This window comes from Nerophis ophidion, linkage group LG14 (assembly GCF_033978795.1).
Source record: "Nerophis ophidion isolate RoL-2023_Sa linkage group LG14, RoL_Noph_v1.0, whole genome shotgun sequence".
NCBI classification, from domain to species: domain Eukaryota; kingdom Metazoa; phylum Chordata; class Actinopteri; order Syngnathiformes; family Syngnathidae; genus Nerophis; species Nerophis ophidion.
This window is the reverse complement of record NC_084624.1, coordinates 16,976,730-16,997,430: the sequence shown is the minus strand read 5'-3', so window position 1 is coordinate 16,997,430 and position 20,701 is coordinate 16,976,730. Positions and strand designations below refer to the sequence as shown.

Here is a 20,701-nt window from a genome sequence, read left to right as displayed (position 1 = left end):
GTCAAAAGATTCCTCTTTATCAGGACAAAAAAATGAAGTTGTTTTATGAACTGGAAAAATTCCCGATTTTCCAGAAATTCCAGGAATTCCATAATACCATTTCTCAATTCAACATGTTACTACTTCAACATTTCTCGATTGATTTGAAATATTCCAACATCAACTCATTCAGACCATCAAACTTATTTACCATTTCCCAGAAAATTCCCGCTTTTCCTGAAATTCCAAAATTTTGGTGGAATTCCAACTGAAATCAATGAGACATTCTTCAACGTTCCACAACTCCCACATTTTTCATCTGATTCAAACTGTTCCAACTTCAAAATATTCCACCATCCTGGAAATTTGAAATACCTTTTTTCGAAATTCAAAAAAATTCCAGGATTTTTCAGTATTCCTGGTTTTCCAAAACCCTTATTTCACCCTTTTTTCTGGTTCCTACTCCACCCACATTTTTCAACACTTTTCATCCATTTCCCCAACAAAAAATTATTCTTAATCAGGACAAAAGACAATTTTTTTTTTTTAACTGGAAAAATTCTCGGTTTTCCATAAATTCCAGGAATTCAGTATTACCATTTCGTACCTGGGGATAGGTTGATTGGCAACACTAAATTGTCCCTAATGTGTGAATGTTGTGTGTCTATCTGTGTTGGCCCTGTGATGAAGTGACTGCTTGTCCAGGGTATACACCGCCTTCCACCCGAATGTAGCTAAGATAAGCTCCAGCACCCCCCGCAACCCAAAAGGGATAAGCGGTAGAAAAAGGATGAATGGATGGATAATAGGACATCCATAGCGGCTACTCTGCACAGTATCCATAGGCACAGACAATGTTGCCCTTGGGGGGCCGACCTCGACGCCGGCAAGCCTGGGTCGAAACAGCGGGCAACCAGACCATCCGTCAAAAGACGTAACCGGGTCTAAAACAGATGCAGGCAGTCGGCCCCGATGAAGTGGGAGTGGAGATAGCATCACGCTAGGGTTGGGCGAAATGGCCTTTTTTTAATATCTCAATATTTTTAGGCCACATCGCGATACACGATATATATATCAATATTTTGCCTTAGCCTTGAATTAACACTTGATGCATATAATCACACCAGTATGATAATTATATGTGTCTACATTAAAACATTCTTGTTCATACTGCATATAATATATGCTCATTTTAAACTTTCATGCAGAGAGGGAAATCACAACTAAGTCAATTGACCAAAACTGTATTTATTAACAGTTAATAAGCAGTGGCACAAACATTCAAATTAACACTAAATTAAAGTGCACTTTTTGTACAGAACGCCACTACAATAGTTTAAAACAAATAAAGTGCACTTTTGTGCATGATGTCACACAAGATATTTCAATAACTGTCAAATAAAAATGATCTGCATAATAGGAAATCAAATAGTGTATGTCCTACGCCATGTGGTAGGTTACTGCAGACATTATCTCCTTTTGTTCTTGACTAGTTTTGTCATACGGTGTTGTTTTGGAAATGTTTACCTTAGCATTTTGATGGTCTGGGCCCGAATGGAGATGTTGACATGCGGAGTAACCACTCTTCATTCTGTAGCAGGTGACTTTTCAAATGATGCTACATATTAGCAGTAATGCTACTTTTTATAGTAACACTTTTGCCCCACACTTGACAAATTACGGTTGTCTGTTCGACATATTCCCGCTTGAAGCCAAACCACCGCCAGACGATGGACCCCCTGCTGTTTTTCTTGGGAATTATTCCTTCCTTCATTTGTTACCAGATTCGCACCTTCTTTCTCTCGTATTACCACTCGCACGGCTCCGCTAGCATCACAGCTAACGTTACCCATGCTGCTACCTCTCTGCTCCGCGAGGGCGTATACGTATGTGGCGTATGATGTGACGTATGTAAGAAGGTGGGCTTGCTTTCTGTGAGGAGACACAAGAAGGAGTGGAACAAGCCTGTAGTGTAATGCCAGCAGCTAAAAGCAACTGCGTGAGACCATATACTCGAATATCATGATATAGTCATTTTCTATATTGCACAGAGACAAACCCGCGATATATCGTGTATATCAATATATCGCCCAGCCCTACGTCACGCCGTCCGGGTCCTGATGGGCAGGCTTTATCCGATCGGCAGTAACCCACTCGTGCGGACCGCCCAAATGTACGACAAAGGTCTTGAGCCCTGCTTTCACCACTTAAAAGGGACCGTCGTAAGGAGGTTGGAGTAGACGGAGGAACACAAACTTTTCCGCCAGGAGGTCTTTGGGCATACGGAATCTAGGCAAACAGTGATGTATGGGGACAGGCAACACTGCCTTGGTGGCTCCCTGAGCAGTGGGGCGATGGGCCATTTTGGTCCATTGACCAGGAAGTCGCCTGGCACCCTCAGAGTTTGACCGCAGACCAATTCGGTAGCGGAGACCTGGAGGTCCTCCTTCGGAGCAGTGCGCAGACCCAACATTACCCGCGGTAAACGGTCAACCCATCCACTGTCTGTGAGACTAGCCCGCAGGGCAGCCTTTAGCGAGCGATGAAACTTTTCACACAGCCCATTTGTTTGAGGGTGACAAGCAGTAGTGCGATGCAGCTGTACCCCCAGCCCTACAGCCATTGCGTTTCACAGCTCTGAACTGAGCTCCCCTGTCTGAGGTCAGGTCAGACAGTGTTTTTTTTATCAGCAGGCATCTTTGCAGGCTTAAAAACAGTCCCAATGATGCTGACGTCTCAAGTGGCTGAAAAGGTTTGATGTCTTAAAGTGTAATGTATTCTGTTAATCCTGGACAAATGTTTACAGAATTCGGTGTAAATAAGAATGTCTTCCTCGGACACAGTTAAGAAGTCTCACAGGATGGACACCATGTGTGCGGCAGGCATTCTTGCCAACCCTCCCGATTTTCCTGGGAGACTCCCGAATTCCAGTGCCCCTCCCGAAAATTTCCCGGGGCAACCATTCTCCCGAATTTCTCCCAATTTCCACCCAGACAACAATATTGGGGGCGTACCTTAAAGGCACTGCCTCTAGCGTCCTCTCTCACCTGAAAAGGAGACTATTATATATGTCTCCGTTATCCATAGGTTTATCTCCAACCCATAAAGTAGTGTGAAGTGAATTCGATTTATATAGCGCTTTTTCTCTAGTGACTCAAAGCCATTTACACAGTGAAACCCAATATCTAAGTTACATTCAAACCAATGTGGGTGGCACTGGGAGCAGGTGGGTAAAGTGTCTTGCCCAAGGACACAACGGCAGTGACTAGGTTGGGAGAAGCGGGAATCGAACCTGCAACCCTCAAGTTGCTGGCACGGCCACTCTACCAACCGAGCTAAACCGCAGGCACGGAGCTATTTCTCAGCCTGTGTTTATTCCAGCCGGCACATGAACACACTGACACACAACATCCGGATTCCCATCATGCATTGCTTTAAAACTACGGCAAGTAGTCATGTCCAAAAACATAACATAGACAAGGCAGAAGAATTAAGAAGAGACTTTGCGACGACGAGTAAGGAGATGTACGCTTGCAAGTTCCAAAATGATTAGAAAAAAATAATTTCAGTTCATCCAGAAAAGCTCGAAGGTGAAGAGGTAGGCTGTCTGCAAATTTTGTAGATCAGACTTCTCCATTGAACACGGTGGCCGAACGGATACACTCATTCATGAACAATTTATATGTATATATATATATATATATATATATATAGATATATATATATAGATATATATATGTGTATATACATATATACTCTATGTATATATATGTATATGCATAGGGCAGCGTTTCTCAAAGTGTGGGGAATAGAGACATGACAGGTGGGGCGCGAGGAACGGGAGGAAATTTCACTTAAATGTTTTCTTTTTTAAATTATATTCTTAGATTTTTTTTTTTTTTACTATGCTTTCATCTTCTATACACACTGTAAATAACTTTGTGATTCTGTCTGTGGAATCCACTATATAAATAAATGTAAATGACTTATTTTTCCTGTAGGCTTTAAATTTCTTGGTCGGAGCGAAAGTTTGACAGACATAGCAACAGTAACTAATGGAGGCGGGGCTAAGCGGAACAAACTTTCGCGCGGACTACAATTACACAAAATGGATAAATTTGTGACTCGCACCTCAAAGGTCGTCGAGCCAAAGCCAGCGCCTGCAGAGAAACAAAAATCTGGCATCCGTTTGAGATAGGCTTTTCAGCTGTTGCTTCACTCAAAACGAAGTACAGGTCTCAGCTGAACATTGAGCATGACTTAAGCGTGGCAGTGTCAAGCCTGCAACCCCGATTTGAATAGCTGTGCAGTGCAAAACAGGCTCATTGCAGCCACTAATGCTGGAGTACTGTAAAGCTCATGTTCACTTGCCCTGTCTTGCCAAATGCATAGCTCCTATTTTTTTTTTTGCAAAGATTGCAAAGTGGCACTTTTATTTTATTTATTATTGAACTTGATGCAAGTTATAACACTTTTTTGGATTTATTATTGAATTTGATGCAAGTTAAAACACTTTTGGTTTATTTAATATTGAATTTGATGCAAGTTAAAACACTTTTGGTTTATTTAATATTGAACTTGATGCAAGTTATTTTATTTATTATTGAACTTGATGCGAGTTAAACCACAGCTGCACAGTTAATTTATTTATTATTGAACGTGATGTTATTTTATGTTATTGACTTTGAATGTATACAACTTGATGTTACTTGATGTTCAATAAATATGAAAATGTTAAGCTTGGCATTAGCGTTCTGTTGGGGCAATGGGGGAAGGTGGGGCTTGAAAACTCCCCCTTGTCTAAAGTGGGGGATAACAAAAAAAGTTTGAGAACCACTGGCGTAGGGGCTTCACGGTGGGAGAGGGGTTAGTGCGTCTGCCTCACAATACAAAGGTCCTGCAGTCTTGGGTTCAATCCCAGGCTCGGGATCTTTCTGTGTGGAGTTTGCATGTTCTCCCCGATTGCGTGGGTTCCCTCCGGGTACTCCGGCTTCCTCCGACTTCCAAAGACATGCACCTGGGGATAGGTTGATTGGCAGCACTAAATTGGCACTAGTGTGTGAATGTGAGTGTGAATATTGTCTGTCTATCTGTGTTGGCCCTGCGATGAGGTGGCGACTTGTCCAGGGTGTACCCCGCCTTCCGCCCGATTGTAGCTGAGATAGGCGCCAGCGCCCCCTGCGACCCCAAAAGGGAATAAGCGGTAGAAATGGATATATATGCATATATATATATATATACATATATATATATATATATATATATATATATATATATATATATATATATATATGCGTATGTATATATATTTATATATCCCAAATTTGTATGGCAAGTATGATGGCAGGAAAAAATATATATGTATATAGATAGATAGATAGATAGATAGTACTTTATTGATTCCTTCACGACAGTTCCTTCAGGAAAATTTAAATTCCAGCAGCAGTGTACAGAGTTGAGATCAATTTAAAAAATGTAAATAATGGGGGTTTAAATGGAAACAAAATAGAGAAATATTAAAATTAAAATAAAAAGCAACAATGGGAATAAAAATATAGCCGTAAAATAAGAATATAACAAGAGAAACTAGTAGTAGTGACCATGTTATGAAAACGTATTGCACTGTTATTGTTTTGCATCCCCTGTCATCCTAGTACCCCCCGCCCCCCTCCCCAGAAAGGAGTTGTACAGTCTAATGGCGTGTGGGACAAAGGAGTTTTTGAGTCTATTAGTCCTGGACTTGGGATGAAGCAGTCTAGCACTGAACAGGCTCCTCTGGCTGCTGATTACGCTATGCAGAGGGTGACTGGCATCATCCAGGATGCTCAGTAGATTGTCGACAGTCCTCTTCTCTGCCACCCTCACCAGTGAGTCCAGTTTCATTCCGATTGTAGAACCGGCCTGCCTGATCAGTTTCTCCAGTCTGGAGCTGTCCTTAGATGTACTGCCCCCCCAGCACACTACCATGTAGAACAGAACACTGGCAACCACAGACTGGTAGTACATCCACAAGGGGTTTTCTACAAATGTTGAAGGAGCGCAGTCTCCTGAGGAAGTGCAGCCTGCTCTGTCCTTTCTTGTACAGGTGGTTCGTGTTAACAGTCCAGTCCAGCTTATTGTCCACCCAAACCCCGAGGTACTTGAATGAGTCCACGGTCTGTACCTCAACTCCCTTGATCACAATAGGTTTTGACCGTGGACTCGACCTCCCAAAGTCAATGACCAGCTCCTTGGTCTTTGACGGATTGAGCTGCAAGAGGTTCGTGTGGCACCAGACAACAAAGTCCCTCACCAGGTTCCGAAACTCCTCCTCTCTGCCGTCCCTTAAGCACCCGACGATGGCAGTGTCATCCGCGTACTTCTGGACGTGACACAGATCTGAGTTGTAGCAAAAGTCAGCGGTGTACAGTGTGAAGAGAAGAGGGGCCAGCACCGTTCCCTGCGGTGCTCCGGTGCTGCTGATCACAGTGTCAGACGTGATGTCCTTCAGTCTGACGCACTGTGTCCTAGGATTGTATACCAATATTAGTATAGTACCGCGATACTAATTAATCATATTCGGTACTATACCTCCTCCAAAAAGTACCGGTCCCGCAGCCCCGTCGTCGTCACGTCGTGACATTGCTGGTTTACGAGCAGAGGAGCATGTTCGGCAGCGCACAATCACGGAGTACTTACGAATAGACAATGGTTGTAGACAAAAAAGGGAGAACGGACACATTTTGGCTTAAAAACTAACAATAAAAGTGAAGTTATAACACTGAAACACCCTCAGGAAGAGGTTCTTTAAGACATGGCTAGCGAGCTAGCGGCTAACATCCATCCGCAGTCTGCAGTGTGGTAGCTACTTCTAAATCACTAATCCTTGCCTCCATGGTGACAAATAAAGTAAGTTTCTTACAAGTATCATCCATGCAGGACGAGGAATAGCTAAATATGCTTCACTACACACTGTAGCCCACCCGCGTAAAAATGTAAACAAACGCCATTGGTAGATCTACACCTAACGTCCACTGTAATGATACCAAGTACAGGAGCGTATCTAGTTGATACTACTATGATTATATCAATGTCTTTTAGCATTACAAAATATTTCATTTTTAAAACATTTATATTATGTTTACTCAGGAAATATGTCCCTGGACACATGAGGCCTTTGAATATGACCAATGTATGATCCTGTAACTACTTGGTATCGGATTGATACCCAAATGTGTGGTATCATCCAAAACTAATGTCAAGTATCCAAACAACAGAAGAATAAGTGTTTATTACATTTTAACAGAAGTGTAGCTCGGACATATTAAAAGAGAAAATAAGCAGATATTAACAGTAAATGAACAAGTAGATTAATAATTCATTTTTACAGCTTGTCCTTAATAATTTTGACAAAATAATAAAATGGAAAATGACAAAATATGTTACTGCATATGTCAGCAGACTAAATTATGAGCCTTTGTCTGTTTACTTACTACTAAAAGACAAGTTGTCTTGTATGTTCACTATTTTATGAAGGACAAAATTGCAATAAGAAACATGTTTAATGTACACTAAAATATTTTGTTAAAAATAAGTCAATAATGCATTTTTTTGTGGTCCCTTTTATTTAGAAAAGTATCGAAAAGTACCAAAAAGTATCGAAATACATTGTAGTACCGGTACCAAAATATTGGTACCGGGACAACACTAATATATCCATCCATCCATTTTCTACCGCTTATTCCCTTTTGGGGTGGCGGGGGGCGCTGGCGCCTATCTCGGCTACAATCGGGCGGAAGGCGGGGTACACCCCGGACAAGTCACCAACTCATCGCAGGGCCAACACAGATAGACAGACAACATTCACACTCACATTCACACACCAGGGCCAATTTTAGTGTTGCCAATCAACCTATCCCCAGGTGCATGTCTTTGGAGGTGGGAGGAAGCCGGAGTACCCGGAGGGAACCCACGCATTCACAGGGAGAACATGCAAACTCCACACTGAAAGATCCCGAGCCTGGGATTGAACCCAGGACTGAAGGACCTTTGTATTGTGAGGCAGACGCACTAACCCCTCTGCCACCGTGAAGCCCCAACACTAATATATATATATTAAATTGTGTTGATGTTTTTTCCAGAAGTGATGTATTCAATGGTGATGTCTTTGTGTTTGTGCAGGCGTAAAGATCTGCACACATACTTGGACTACAAGGAAGCCTCTGAAGCCTACCAACAATCTTGGCGGCAGCTTCGCAATAAAGTCTTCCCTCTTTGGCCCCGAGGTGACAGAAACCTGCTACTCTTCCAATGAAACAAACATGTTTATAAATGTTCATTAATATGTATTGTTCCCTCTTAAATGTAATTGAAACAATTTTACTGAGAGTAAGCGACCCACAATTTTTAAATATCCAGATAAGTTTAAGGTTGTACTCAATGCAAGTCTGCACTTAAAGCACATCTTGATTGTTTCATTTCAAATCCATTGTGGTTTTCTCCAGAGCTGGAATACTGAAAATTGTGTCAATGTCCAAATATTTTTGGACCTAGCTGTAGTATGGTCTTTATAGTCATTGCACATGTACAACGAAACTATGTTTTTAGCACAAACCCGTTCAAGATTAGACAAACAATGTACAGGGTTGCAGAACAGGGACGCAGATGGGTCGCCACAAGGCGCCCCATAAAAGATGGGGAAAAAGGTAAAAACTGGGGGAGGCTGAATAAAAAAAATACAATCGAGACTGGGCTGACCTAAGCAAGCCCTGTCTGGAGTGGGGAAAAAACTCTGTAACAAAGCACATATACATATTACAACATACAACTCCAGACTTGCAACAGAGGGGAGGCAGTGGGGGCTAAGGTGGAGGGCTGCAGCTCTTCAAGCACTGGCCAGCCGTCCATCACCCCAAAGGGATTCACGTCAGGAGTCGTGGATGGGGGGTGGTGTATATATTTTGTGGATGCGTGTGTGTGTGTGTGTGTGTGTGTGTGTGTGTGTGTATGTGTGTGTGTGTGTGTAAGCCTGCAGCGTGTCTTTGACGGCAGGTACGGCGCGAGAGTCTTTTGAAATAAAAAAGTGTTTCTCGCCTTCCTGTCGGTCATTTTTTCGTAATAATGAGCTCGCAGAAGCCAGCAGTCTGCTTGGGTGCTGATTAGTGGCGAGTATAAGAAAAGGCCAGGGACAACTCTTTTTACCCATCCAAATGCCTGTACAGGACGACAACTCCTACATGGCAGAAGTGTTGCAAAAGTCAGGTGTAAAAAATAGAAAGTAGGATAATATCGGCCTGCCGATATTATCGGCCGATAAATGCTTTAAACGTAATATCGTAAATTATTGGTATCGGTTTCAAGATTATCGGTTTCAAAAAAGTAAAATGTAGGATTTTTTAAAACGCCGCTGTGTACAGGAAATAGGAAGAAGTACAGAGTGCCAATAAACCTTATAGCAGGGGTCTCAAACATGCGGCCCTCGAGACGTTATTTTGCGGCCCGCCTTTGATGTGACAATTTTATGTTGATGCAGCGCGGTGAGTTTTATATGAATGGCGCATTACAGCGTTATACTTGCGTATCCTCGATTTTTCCGGGAGACTCACAGTTTTCAGTGCCCCTCCAGGGGTAATCATTCTCCCGTATTTCACCTTAACAACAATATTAAGGGGGCACCGTGGTGGTAATGTCTTTACCGTCCTCTACAACCTGTATAAATAGCGTGCCAGCCCAGCCACATGTTGTATTTGGCTTCCGTAGACGCAGTAAGCGACTACAAGGCATACTTGATCAACAGCCGCACAGGTCACACTAAGGGTGGCCGTATAAATAATTTTAACACTGTTACAAATATGTGTCACGCTGTGAACCCACACCAAACAAGAATGACAAACACATTTTGGGAGAACATCCGCACCGCAACACAAAATAAACACAACAGAACAAATACCCAGAATCCCATGCAGTTCTAAAACTTCTTGGCTATAATATACACCCCCGCCCTCCACAACTCTTCCCCCTATTGTAGCCCGGAAGAGTTAGGGCTGCATTGGATTCTGGGTATTTGTTCTGTTGTGTTTATGTTGTGTTACAGTGCGGATGTTCTCCCAAAATGTGTTTGTCATTCTTGTTTGGTGGGGGTTCACGGTGTGGCGCATATTAGTAAGAGTGTTAAAGTTGTTTATACGGCCACCCTCAGTGTGACTTGTATGGCTGTTGATCAAGTATGTCTTGCAGTCACTTCCGTGGGTCAGCAGAAACCTCATACTATATGTGACTGGGCCGGAACACTTTTTGTATGGTGGAAAAGCGGACGAGACGTCAGGTTGTAGAGGACGCTAAAGGCAGTGCCATCACGGCACGCCCCTACTATTGTTGACCGGGTGAAAACCGGGAGAATGATTGCCCCGGGAGATTGTCAGTAGGCGCACTGATATTCGGGTGTTTCCCGGAAAGATCGTGAGAGTTGGCAAGTATGTTGCTAGGGCGGGAAAGCCATTCAAAGAAGGTGAATTCATTAAAAAGTGCATGTTAGATTTTTTTAAGAAATCTTTTCTCGCGGCCCAGCCTCACCCAGTTTCTGCATCCAGTGGCCCCCAGGTAAATTGAGTTTGAGACCCCTGCCTTAAAGGTAATGTCTTTGCGTGACGGCCCAATCACATAATATATGCGGCTCTTACACACGCACACACAAGTGAATGCAATGCATACTTGGTCAACAGCCATACAGGTCACAATGAGGGTGGCCGTATTAACAACTTTAACACTGTTACAAATATGCGCCACATTGTGAACCCACACCAAACAAGAATGACAAACACATTTCTGGAGAACTTCCGCACCGTAACACTACATAAACACAACAGACCAAATACCCAGAACACCTTGCAGCTCTAACTCTTCTGGGACGCTACAATATACACCCCCCGCTACCACCAAATCATAGTATGAACAGACAACTTAAAACACACACACGCAAATCTGATTACACACACACAAATTGATATGCAGACACACACACGTGAATTGGATAACACATGCGCTGATTGATACACGTTTGCAAATGTGTTTGCTAGAATAATAATTTTCATAGGCAGTAACCTATTGTGTTGTTTTATAGTTATCCAATAAACATACGCTATTGTTATTTTGCTCTCGTTTTGACTGTAGTAATGTCGTCCAAATTCCAAGCACTCCAAAAGCCATAAGCAGGGGTGTCAAACTCGTTTTAGCTCAGGGGCCGCGTGGAGGAAAATCTGTGCACACACGGGCCGATTAAAATCCATCCATCCATCCATTTTCTACTGCTTATCCCTTTCGGCACCTGTCTCAGCTACAATTGGGCGGAAGGTGGTTTACACTCTGGAAAAGTCGCCAACGCAGATAGACAGACAACATTCACACTCACATTCACACATTAGGGCCAATTTAGTGTTGCCAATCAACCTAGCGCAGGATCGAACCCAGGACCTTCGTATTGTGAGGCAGACACACTAACCCCTCTCTCACCGTGCGACCCCCTATTAAAATCATGGCATTAAAACTAGAAAATAAAGACAACTTCAGAATGTCTTGCTTTGGCCGAAAATAGAACAAACACATTCTGAAAATATTACAATAAAAATATAAAAACAATTACCAGCAGGGGTAAAGTTTAGATCCAAGAAGGAAACAAGAAAGTGGATGAATATTTATAACTGAATACATTTACATATTAATACATATTTGTTTTCTTTTGTATTATTTTATTTAATGAATGAAATAATGGGGCAGCACGGTGTGACAGGGGTTAGTGCATGTGCCTCACAATACGAAAGTCCTGAGTAGTCCTGGGGTAAATGCCGGGTTCTGGATCTTTCTGTGTGGAGTTTGCATGTCCTCCCCCCTGACTGCAAGGGTTCCCTCCGGGTACTCCGGCTTCCTCCCACCGCCAAAAACATGCACCTGGGGATAGGTTGATTGTCAACACTAAAATTGTGTGTGAATGTTGTCTGTCTATCTGTGTTGGCCCTACGATGTCCAGGGTGTACCCCGCCTTCCGCCCGAAAGCAGCTGAGCGGTATAGCTCAGTTGGTAGAGCGAGGGTTCTTGAGGGTTCCAGGTTGGATCCCCGCTTCTGCCATACTAGTCGGTGCCGTTGTGTCCTTGGGTAAGACCCTTTACCCACCTGCTCCCAGTGCCACCCACACTGGTTTAAATGTAACTTACATATTGGGTTTCACTATGTAAAGCGCTTTGAGTCACTAGAGAAAAGCGCTATACAAATATAATTCACTTCACTGAGCTAGGCTCCAGCAACCCCAAAAGGGACAAGCGGTAGGAAAATGGATGGATGGATGGAATTAAATAATGTTTATGACAACCTTTTTCCAAAACACAATATAGAATGTGAGATATAACAGGATAATGCATTCATTTATAATTTGTTTTCAAAACACTTACAAAAAATTGGGACCCCAAAAATTTACTGTGGAACTGTTACGTTCACAGATGGCTCAAGGTCTAGGGATCGTAGGGGAACGCAACATAAAAGTATATAAATCAAATAAGTCGTAAATTAAAGACACCAAAGCCGAGAATAGAAAACAAAAACTAGTGTATTGAAAGGTAACCATGGAGGGGGGGTTACAACAAAGACACAACACTAGCCTAGCTTGGGAATACCGGTGCTGTCAAAGAAATGAACAAAACATACAAGGTAAGCTGACTAACAAAAGCTATTTAATTAGCATAAACCAAAAACCTACCGAACTACTCCAACCAAAGAGGGGGTCCAAAACATACAAGGGTGACAGCCACCACTAAGCCTGGTGTCTCTATACACAAACAAATCTTACGTGTGTAGTTTATAGAGGCCTCTGGCAAACCTTTCCCAAGACTAGGCTGCAGATACTTACAGAGGTTGAAATTTCCAAAAAATTGAAGAAAGAAAAAAAGTAGCACCAAAGACAAAGTAAGGTCTCTCAAAACTCCAGACAGCATGTCAGAAAAAAAATTCCCCTTTCCAGTGGTGAGCAGGTGATTTAAAGCAGCACAGGAGGATGAATAGTGGACCGGGATTGGCTGGCTGATCAACAGGTGAAATGAGGACCAGCTGGGAACAGAAACAGGTTGATTGGCAGCAGAGGTCGTGGTTGAGTGTGACCTGTTCAAACGAAAGAAGAAGAAACACAAAAAACAAACCACCACTACGTGGAACGTAACAGGAACCCTAACACTGATGGAGTATTGGTGCACGCCAAACAGCAGCAGGCGGCTGTGGACTGCGGGCCGGTTCTAGTACTAATCAAATATCATCCCGGGGGCAAAAGATCATTCATCCGGCCGCGGGCCTTGACTTTGACACTTTGGAAGTCTCTTGCTTCCAGGTTCTCTGAACCGCCCACAACAGACATGACAGTTGCATTCAGGGTTTTCTGCTGCTTTTCAGCAAACGTCTTTTGGGTCTGTCTGTCAATTTCTCTCTGTCTCTCTCGGCGTGCTCTGCCATCCACCAACAACAACCCCTCTCCTTCCCGACTGCTCCCTTTTAACAGAGCGACAGGTGATCAGAAAAACACTCACAGCTGTGTCATCCACGCACGGGATGCAACTCCGTATTCTTCTTCCTCCAAACACGACGAGTTGAGTTTATACCAAAAAGTTCTATTTTGGTTTCATCTGACCACATGACATTCTCCCAATCCTCTGCTGTGTCATCCCTGTATCCATTTTGGTATAAACTCAACTCGTCGTGCTTGGAGGAAGAAGAATACTGAGTTGCATCCCAAGAACACCACACCTACTGTGAAGCATGGGGGTGGAAACATCATGCTTTGGGGCTGTTTTTCTGCTCAGGGGACAGGAAGATTGATCCGTGTTAAGGAAAGAATGAATGGGGCCATGTATCGTGAGATTTTGAGCCAAAACCTCCTTCCATCAGTGAAAGCTTTGAATGGTTGACCAAATACTTATTTTCCACCATAATTTACAAATAAAGTCTTTAAAATTCCTACAATGTGAATTCCTGGATTTTTTTTTTCACATTCTGTCTCTCACAGTTGAAGTGTACCTATGATGAAAATTACAGACCTCTGTCATCATTTTAAGTGAGAGAACTTGCACAATCGGTGGCTGACTAAATACTTTTTTGCCCCACTGTACTCATCAGAAAAAACTGATGCATCTCCCAATGTGGTAACCCTTTGCTCATTTAAGTACACCACACATCGTTCTGGAGCGCACTTTTCAAAAGCCTCCAGTAAGACAAATTCTCTAAGAGAGTTAAAATCGCTGGCCTTGCTCGCTTTGCACCACCTGTCAAAACGACAACTTAACTCTCTGGCAAAGTCCACAAATGTTTGTTCTCGATTCTTTCGACAGTCCCTAAACTTCTGTCTGTAAGCTTCAGACACTAATTCATAAGCACGTAGGATTGAAGCCTTAACCATAGACAAGGCCGCCATCACCTCCTGAGCCTTACCGGTCACTTTACTCTGCAGTAAAGTTGCCCAAATATCCTTAGACCAGCGCAGAGCAGTGGCAAGCCGTTCAAATGTCTGAAACTACGCATCCACCTCGGTTTCCCTGAATTGTGGAATACAAACTAGTCTCCTGATGTCACATGTATCTGACATAGGTGGGGGACTACTCTGAGTGGCACACTGCGCAGCAGCCATTTCCAGCTCCAGCTTTCGCAGCCTTATCCTAGTCTCACCCTCAATCTTAACAATTGTCAACTGATGTTCAAATGCCCGTGCCTCTCGCCTGTCATTTGCCTCATGTTCGAGACGAGCCAACCGGACCTTCAGCCTAGCCGCCTCTACCGAACCACTAGTCCGGGAACTGACTGGTGAAAATCCATGAAATTTGGGGAGGGTAAGTGGTACTCTGCCTACGGTCTCTTCATCTGCAACAAAAGGACTACAGACAGAAGCACTCACTGGCACATCCGAGTTGGGAGCAACTGAGGACAGAGAAAACACCCCAAGCGTGACTAGCTGGTCCCACACCTTGGACTTTATGTCACTTTACTCTGCAGTAAAGTTGCCCAAATATCCTTAGACCAGCGCAGAGCAGTGGCAAGCCGTTCAAATGTCTGAAAGTACGCAACCACCTCGGTTTCCCTGAATTGTGGAATACAAACTTGTCTCCTGATGTCACATGTATCTGACATAGGTGGGGGACTACTCTGAGTGGCACACTGCGCAGCAGCCATTTCCAGCTCCAGCTCTCGCAGCCTTATCCTAGTCTCAGCCTCAATCTTAACAATTGTCAACTGATGTTCAAATGCCCGTGCCTCTCGTCTGTCATTTGCCTCATGTTCGAGACGAGCCAACCGGACCTTCAGCCTAGCCGCCTCTACCGAACCACTAGTCAGGGAACTGACTGGTGAAAATCCATGAAATTTGGGGAGGGTAAGTGGTACTCTGCCTACGGTCTCTTCATCTGCAACAAAAGGACTACAGACAGAAGCACTCACTGGCACATCCGAGTTGGGAGCAACTGAGGACAGAGAAAACACCCCAAGCGTGACTAGCTGGTCCCACACCTTGGACTTTGTCCTTTTTCAGAAAGACATTACTAATGTCTATGTCATAGTGCGCCGCAATCAAAATTAAATCTGCCTTACGGCAGCTGTCAAATACTTTTTCTGACGGTTTGCAAATAAACTCATCTAATTCAAATACTCGTGCCATTGTGATCTACCCCACACACAAGTACGCCAAACAAACTATAGATAATTCTCATTCAAGGAAATAGAATTCCCGGACAAGCCCCCAATTTATGTTACGTTCCCAGATGGCTCAAAGTCTAGGGATCGTAGGGGAACGCAACATGAAAGTGTATAAATCAAATGAGTTGTAAATTAAAGACACCAAAGCCAAGAATTGAAAACAAAAACTAGTGTATTGAAAAGTAACCATGGAGGGGGGGATTACAACAAACACACAACACTAGCCTAGCTTGGGAATACCGGTGCTGTCAAAGAAATGAACAAAACATACAAGGTAAGCGGACTAACTAAAGCTATTTAATTAGCATAAACCAAAAACCTACCTAACTACTCTAACCAAAGAGGGGGTCCAAAACATACAAGGGTGACAGCCACCACTAAGCCTGGTGTCTCTATACACAAACCAATCCTATGTGTGTAGTTTATAGAGGCCTCTGTCTAACCTTTCCCAAGACTAGGCTGCAGATACTTACAGAGGTTGAAAGGTCATACAAAAAGGAGGACAAAAAAAAACAGGTGGCACAAGTTTAGCAAAAAGCTTAAGAAACATGATTACACAAAAATAAAACAAGTAGCGTCAAAGACAAAGTAGCGTCTACGAAGGCTCCACACAGCATGTCAGAAAAAGAATCTTCCTTTGCAGTGGTGAGCAGGTAGTTCTAAGCTGCACAGGATGAATAGTGGACCGGGATTGGCTGGCTGATTAACAGGTGAAATGAGGAACAGATGGGAACAGGAACCGGTTGATTGGCAGCAGAGGTCATGATTGAGTGTGACCTGTTCAAACAAAAGAAGAATAAACACAAAAACAAACCACCACTATAACGTAACACCAACTGACAAGGTGCCTGGTATGTTAACGTAACATATTATGGGAAGAGTCATTCAAATAACTATAACATATAGATCTTGCTATACGTTTACCAAACAATCTGTCACTCCTAATCGATAAATCCCATGAAATCTTCTTCCTCGATGTCTCTTCTAAACAACTCCAAAGGTATGCACCGCTTCCTCTTGTCCTTTTCTGCTGTATATTTCACTACATCCAGCTTCTAATCTGCAGTACCTGATTTCCTTTTCGGTGCCATTTTTGTTCAGCCCTTCTCAGTTTTTATAAGTTACCGCCAACGATGAAATGAACCATTTTTAAGGCCTACTGAAATGAGATTTTCTTATTTAAACGGGGATAGCAGGTCCATTCTATGTGTCATACTTGATCCTTTCGCGATATTGCCATATTTCTGCTGAAAGGATTTAGTAGAGAACATCGACGATAAAGTTCGCAAGTTTTGGTCGCTAATAAAAAAGCCTTGCCTGTACCGGAAGTAGCAGACGATGACGTCACAAGGGTGAGGGCTCCTCACGTCCTCACATTGTTTTTAATGGGAGCCTCCACCAGCAAGAGCTATTCGGACCGAGAAAATGACAATTTCCCCATTAATTTGAGCGAGGATGAAAGATTTGTGGATGATGATATTGTTAGCAAAGGAGTAGAAAAAAAGGTACAATAATAAATAGAGTAAAAACAAAAAAGGCGATTGCATTGGGACGGATTCAGATGTTTTCAGACACATTTACTAGGATAATTCTGGGAAATCCCTTATATTTCTATTGTGTTGCTAGTGTTTTAGTGAGATTAAATAGTACCTGATATTTGGAGGGGTGTGTCCAGGGTGTCTTGAGGCCAGTCTCTGAGGGAAGTCGACGTCAGCTGCATGGACGGCGCAAGCTCAGCTGATCTACGTTAAGAGGCGACCTTTTACCACAATTTTCTCACCGAAACCTGCCGGTTGACAAGTGGTCGGGAACCATGTTCGCTTGACCGCTCAGATCCACAGTAAAGCTTCACCTCCGGGAATTTTAAACTAGGAATCACCGTGTGTTTGTGTGGCTAAAGGCTAAAGTTTCCCAACTCCATCTTTCTACTTTGACTTCTCCATTATTAATTGAGCAAATTGCAAAAGATTCAGCAACACAGATGTCCAGAATTCTGTTTAGTTGCGCGATGAAAAGAGACGACTTTTAGCCGCAAATGGTGCTGCGCTAATATTTCCTGACAGTCCGTGACGTCACGCGTCATCATTCCGCGACGTTTTCAACAAGAAACTCCGCGGGAAATTTAAATCTGCAATTTGGTAAACTAAAAAGGCCGTATTGGCATGTGTTGCAATGTTAATATTTCATCATTGATATATAAACTATCAGACTGCGTGGTCGGTAGTAGTGGGTTTCAGTAGGCCTTTAATAGCTACGGAAGTAGCATATAGCAGTTACCATCCCATGACCCTTCCCCGCCGAATTCTGATTGGTTGACGTGTGTGTGACGATTGCTGACTTTTTCTTCGTCTCTTCCGCGAATGAGATGAATATTATTATTTGATATTTTACGGTAATGTGTTAATAATTTCACACATAAGTCGCTCCGGGGTACAAGTCGCACACCCGGCCAAACTATGAAAAATCTGTGACTTATAGTCTTAAAAATACGATACATGATTTAAGTGGTAGAAAATGGATGGATGGATTTAACTTATGTTGGGCCTGCAGAAAGGGCCTTGCTGGCCCCGACAGCCCACCACTGCTAAAACGAGACCGCTTAAGTCGACAATCATGGTCGACCGCTTGTGTTGACATGTCAGAGTTCATTTCTCGGAAAGAGTTTCCGTTTATGTTGACATGTGTTGTAGTATTGTTCATCACTAAGAAGCATAACTTTTGGTCACTTCCCGTCCGTGCAAAAAAATTAAGTATGGCAGAATTGCCCTGGATTTTAACACAAACACTAACAAAATATTATTATTGTAACAGTTATTTATTTGTTAGACATTAGAAGAAATATTAGTTCACGTATAAACGCTTTATTGCAGACCTGAGCAAATTAAGGCCCGTTGAGCTTTTCAATCTGGCCCACCGGAAAAATCCCGAATAATTGTTTTAGATGTTTAAGATGTAAAGTGTCGCTGCCATTATGATGTGCACTCATGTTTTCTAATGACCGTAAGTCCTCAACTATACCAAGTCTTTCAATGCTTGGAATCTGCATGATATACCAGTTACTATGGTGATCTAATTAGTTACTATGGTCATCTAATTACTCACTATATCAATCAATGTTTACTTATATAGCCCTAAATCACTAGTGTCTCAAAGGGCTGCACAAACCACCACGACATCCTCGGTAGGCCCACATAAGGGCAAGGAAAACTCACACCCAGTGGGACGTCGGTGACAATAATGACTATGAAAACCTTAGAGAGGAGGAAAGCAATGGATGTCGAGCGGGTCTAACATGATACTGTGAAAGTTCAATCCACAATGGATCCAACACAGTCGCGAGAGTCCAGTCCAAAGCGGATCCAACACAGCAGCGAGAGTCCCGTTCACAGCGGAGCCAGCAGGAAACCATCCCAAGCGGAGGCGGATCATCAGCGCAGAGATGTCCCCAGCCGATACACAGGCAAGCAGTACATGGCCACCGGATCGGACCGGACCCCCTCCACAGGGGAGAGTGGGACATAGAAGAAAAAGAAAAGAAACAGCAGATCAACTGGTCTAAAAAGGGAGTCTATTTAAAGGCTAGAGTATACAAATGAGTTTTAAGGTGAGACTTAAATGCTTCTACTGAGGTGGCATCTCGAACTGTTACCGGGAGGGCATTCCAGAGTACTGGAGCCCGAACGGAAAACGCTCTATAGCCCGCAGACTTTTTTTGGGCTTTGGGAATCACTAACAAGCCGGAGTCCTTTGAACGCAGATTTCTTGCCGGGACATATGGTACAATACAATCGGCAAGATAGGATGGAGCTAGACCGTGTAGTATTTTATACGTAAGTAGTAAAACCTTAAAGTCACATCTTAAGTGCACAGGAAGCCAGTGCAGGTGAGCCAGTACAGGCGTAATGTGATCAAACTTTCTTGTTCTTGTCAAAAGTTTAGCAGCTGCATTTTGTACCAACTGTAATCTTTTAATGCTAGACATGGGGAGACCCGAAAATAATACGTTACAGTAGTCGAGGCGAGACGTAACAAACGCATGGATAATGATCTCAGCGTCTTTAGTGGACAGAATGGAGCGAATTTTAGCGATATTACGGAGATGAAAGAAGGCCGTTTTAGTAACGCTTTTAATGTGTGCCTCAAAGGAGAGAGTTGGGTCGAAGATAATACCCAGATTCTTTACCGTGTCGCCTTGTTTAATTTTTTGGTTGTCAAATGTTAGAGTTGTATTATTAAATAGAGTTCGGTGTCTAGCAGGACCGATAATCAGCATTTCCGTTTTTTTGGCGTTGAGTTGCAAAAAGTTAGCGGACATCCATTGTTTAATTTCATTAAGACACGCCTCCAGCTGACTACAATCCGGCGTGTTGGTCAGCTTTAGGGGCATGTAGAGTTGGGTGTCATCGGCATAACAGTGAAAGCTAACACCGTATTTGCGTATGATGTCACCTAGCGGCAGCATGTAGATGCTGAAGAGTGCAGGGCCAAGGACCGAACCCTGGGGAACTCCACACGTTACCTTAACGTAGTCCGAGGTCACATTGTTATGGGAGACACACTGCATCCTATCAGTAAGATAAGAGTTAAACCAAGACAGGGCTAAGTCTGACATACCAATTCGTGTTTTGATACGTTCTAATAAAATATTATGATCGACGGTATCGAAAGCAGCGCTAAGATCGAGGAGCAGCAACATAGATGACGCATCAGAATTCATCGTTAGCAATAGATCATTAGTCATTTTTGCGAGGGCTGTTTCCGTGGAGTGATTTGCCCTGAAACCGGATTGAAAGGTTTCACATAGATTGTTGGACGCTAAGTGTTCATTTAACTGCTCCGCAACAATTTTTTCAAGGATTTTTGAAATAAAGGGAAGGTGAGACACCGGTCGGTAGTTTACCATGAGGTCAGGATCGAGGTTAGGTCTTTTAAGAAGAGGATGAATAACCGCTTTTTTGAATGCTAGGGGAACAGTGCCCGAGGAGAGTGATAAGTTTATAATATTTAACACTGATGGACCTAATAATA

General features: G+C 43.1%; 1 protein-coding gene across 2 annotated transcripts in view; it reads left to right on the top strand.

Moving 5' to 3' along the window:
- Positions 1-9,052, top strand: part of adat1 (adenosine deaminase tRNA specific 1) — a 52,750-nt gene extending 43,698 nt beyond the window's left edge. For both annotated transcript variants that reach the window (XM_061920005.1, XM_061920004.1), the window contains one exon: positions 8,140-9,052. In XM_061920005.1, coding sequence (XP_061775989.1) covers positions 8,140-8,272 — 133 coding nt within the window. In that variant the 3' untranslated portion in view covers positions 8,273-9,052. The remainder of the gene's footprint in view (positions 1-8,139) is intronic.
- The last annotated feature ends 11,649 nt before the right edge of the window (positions 9,053-20,701 follow it).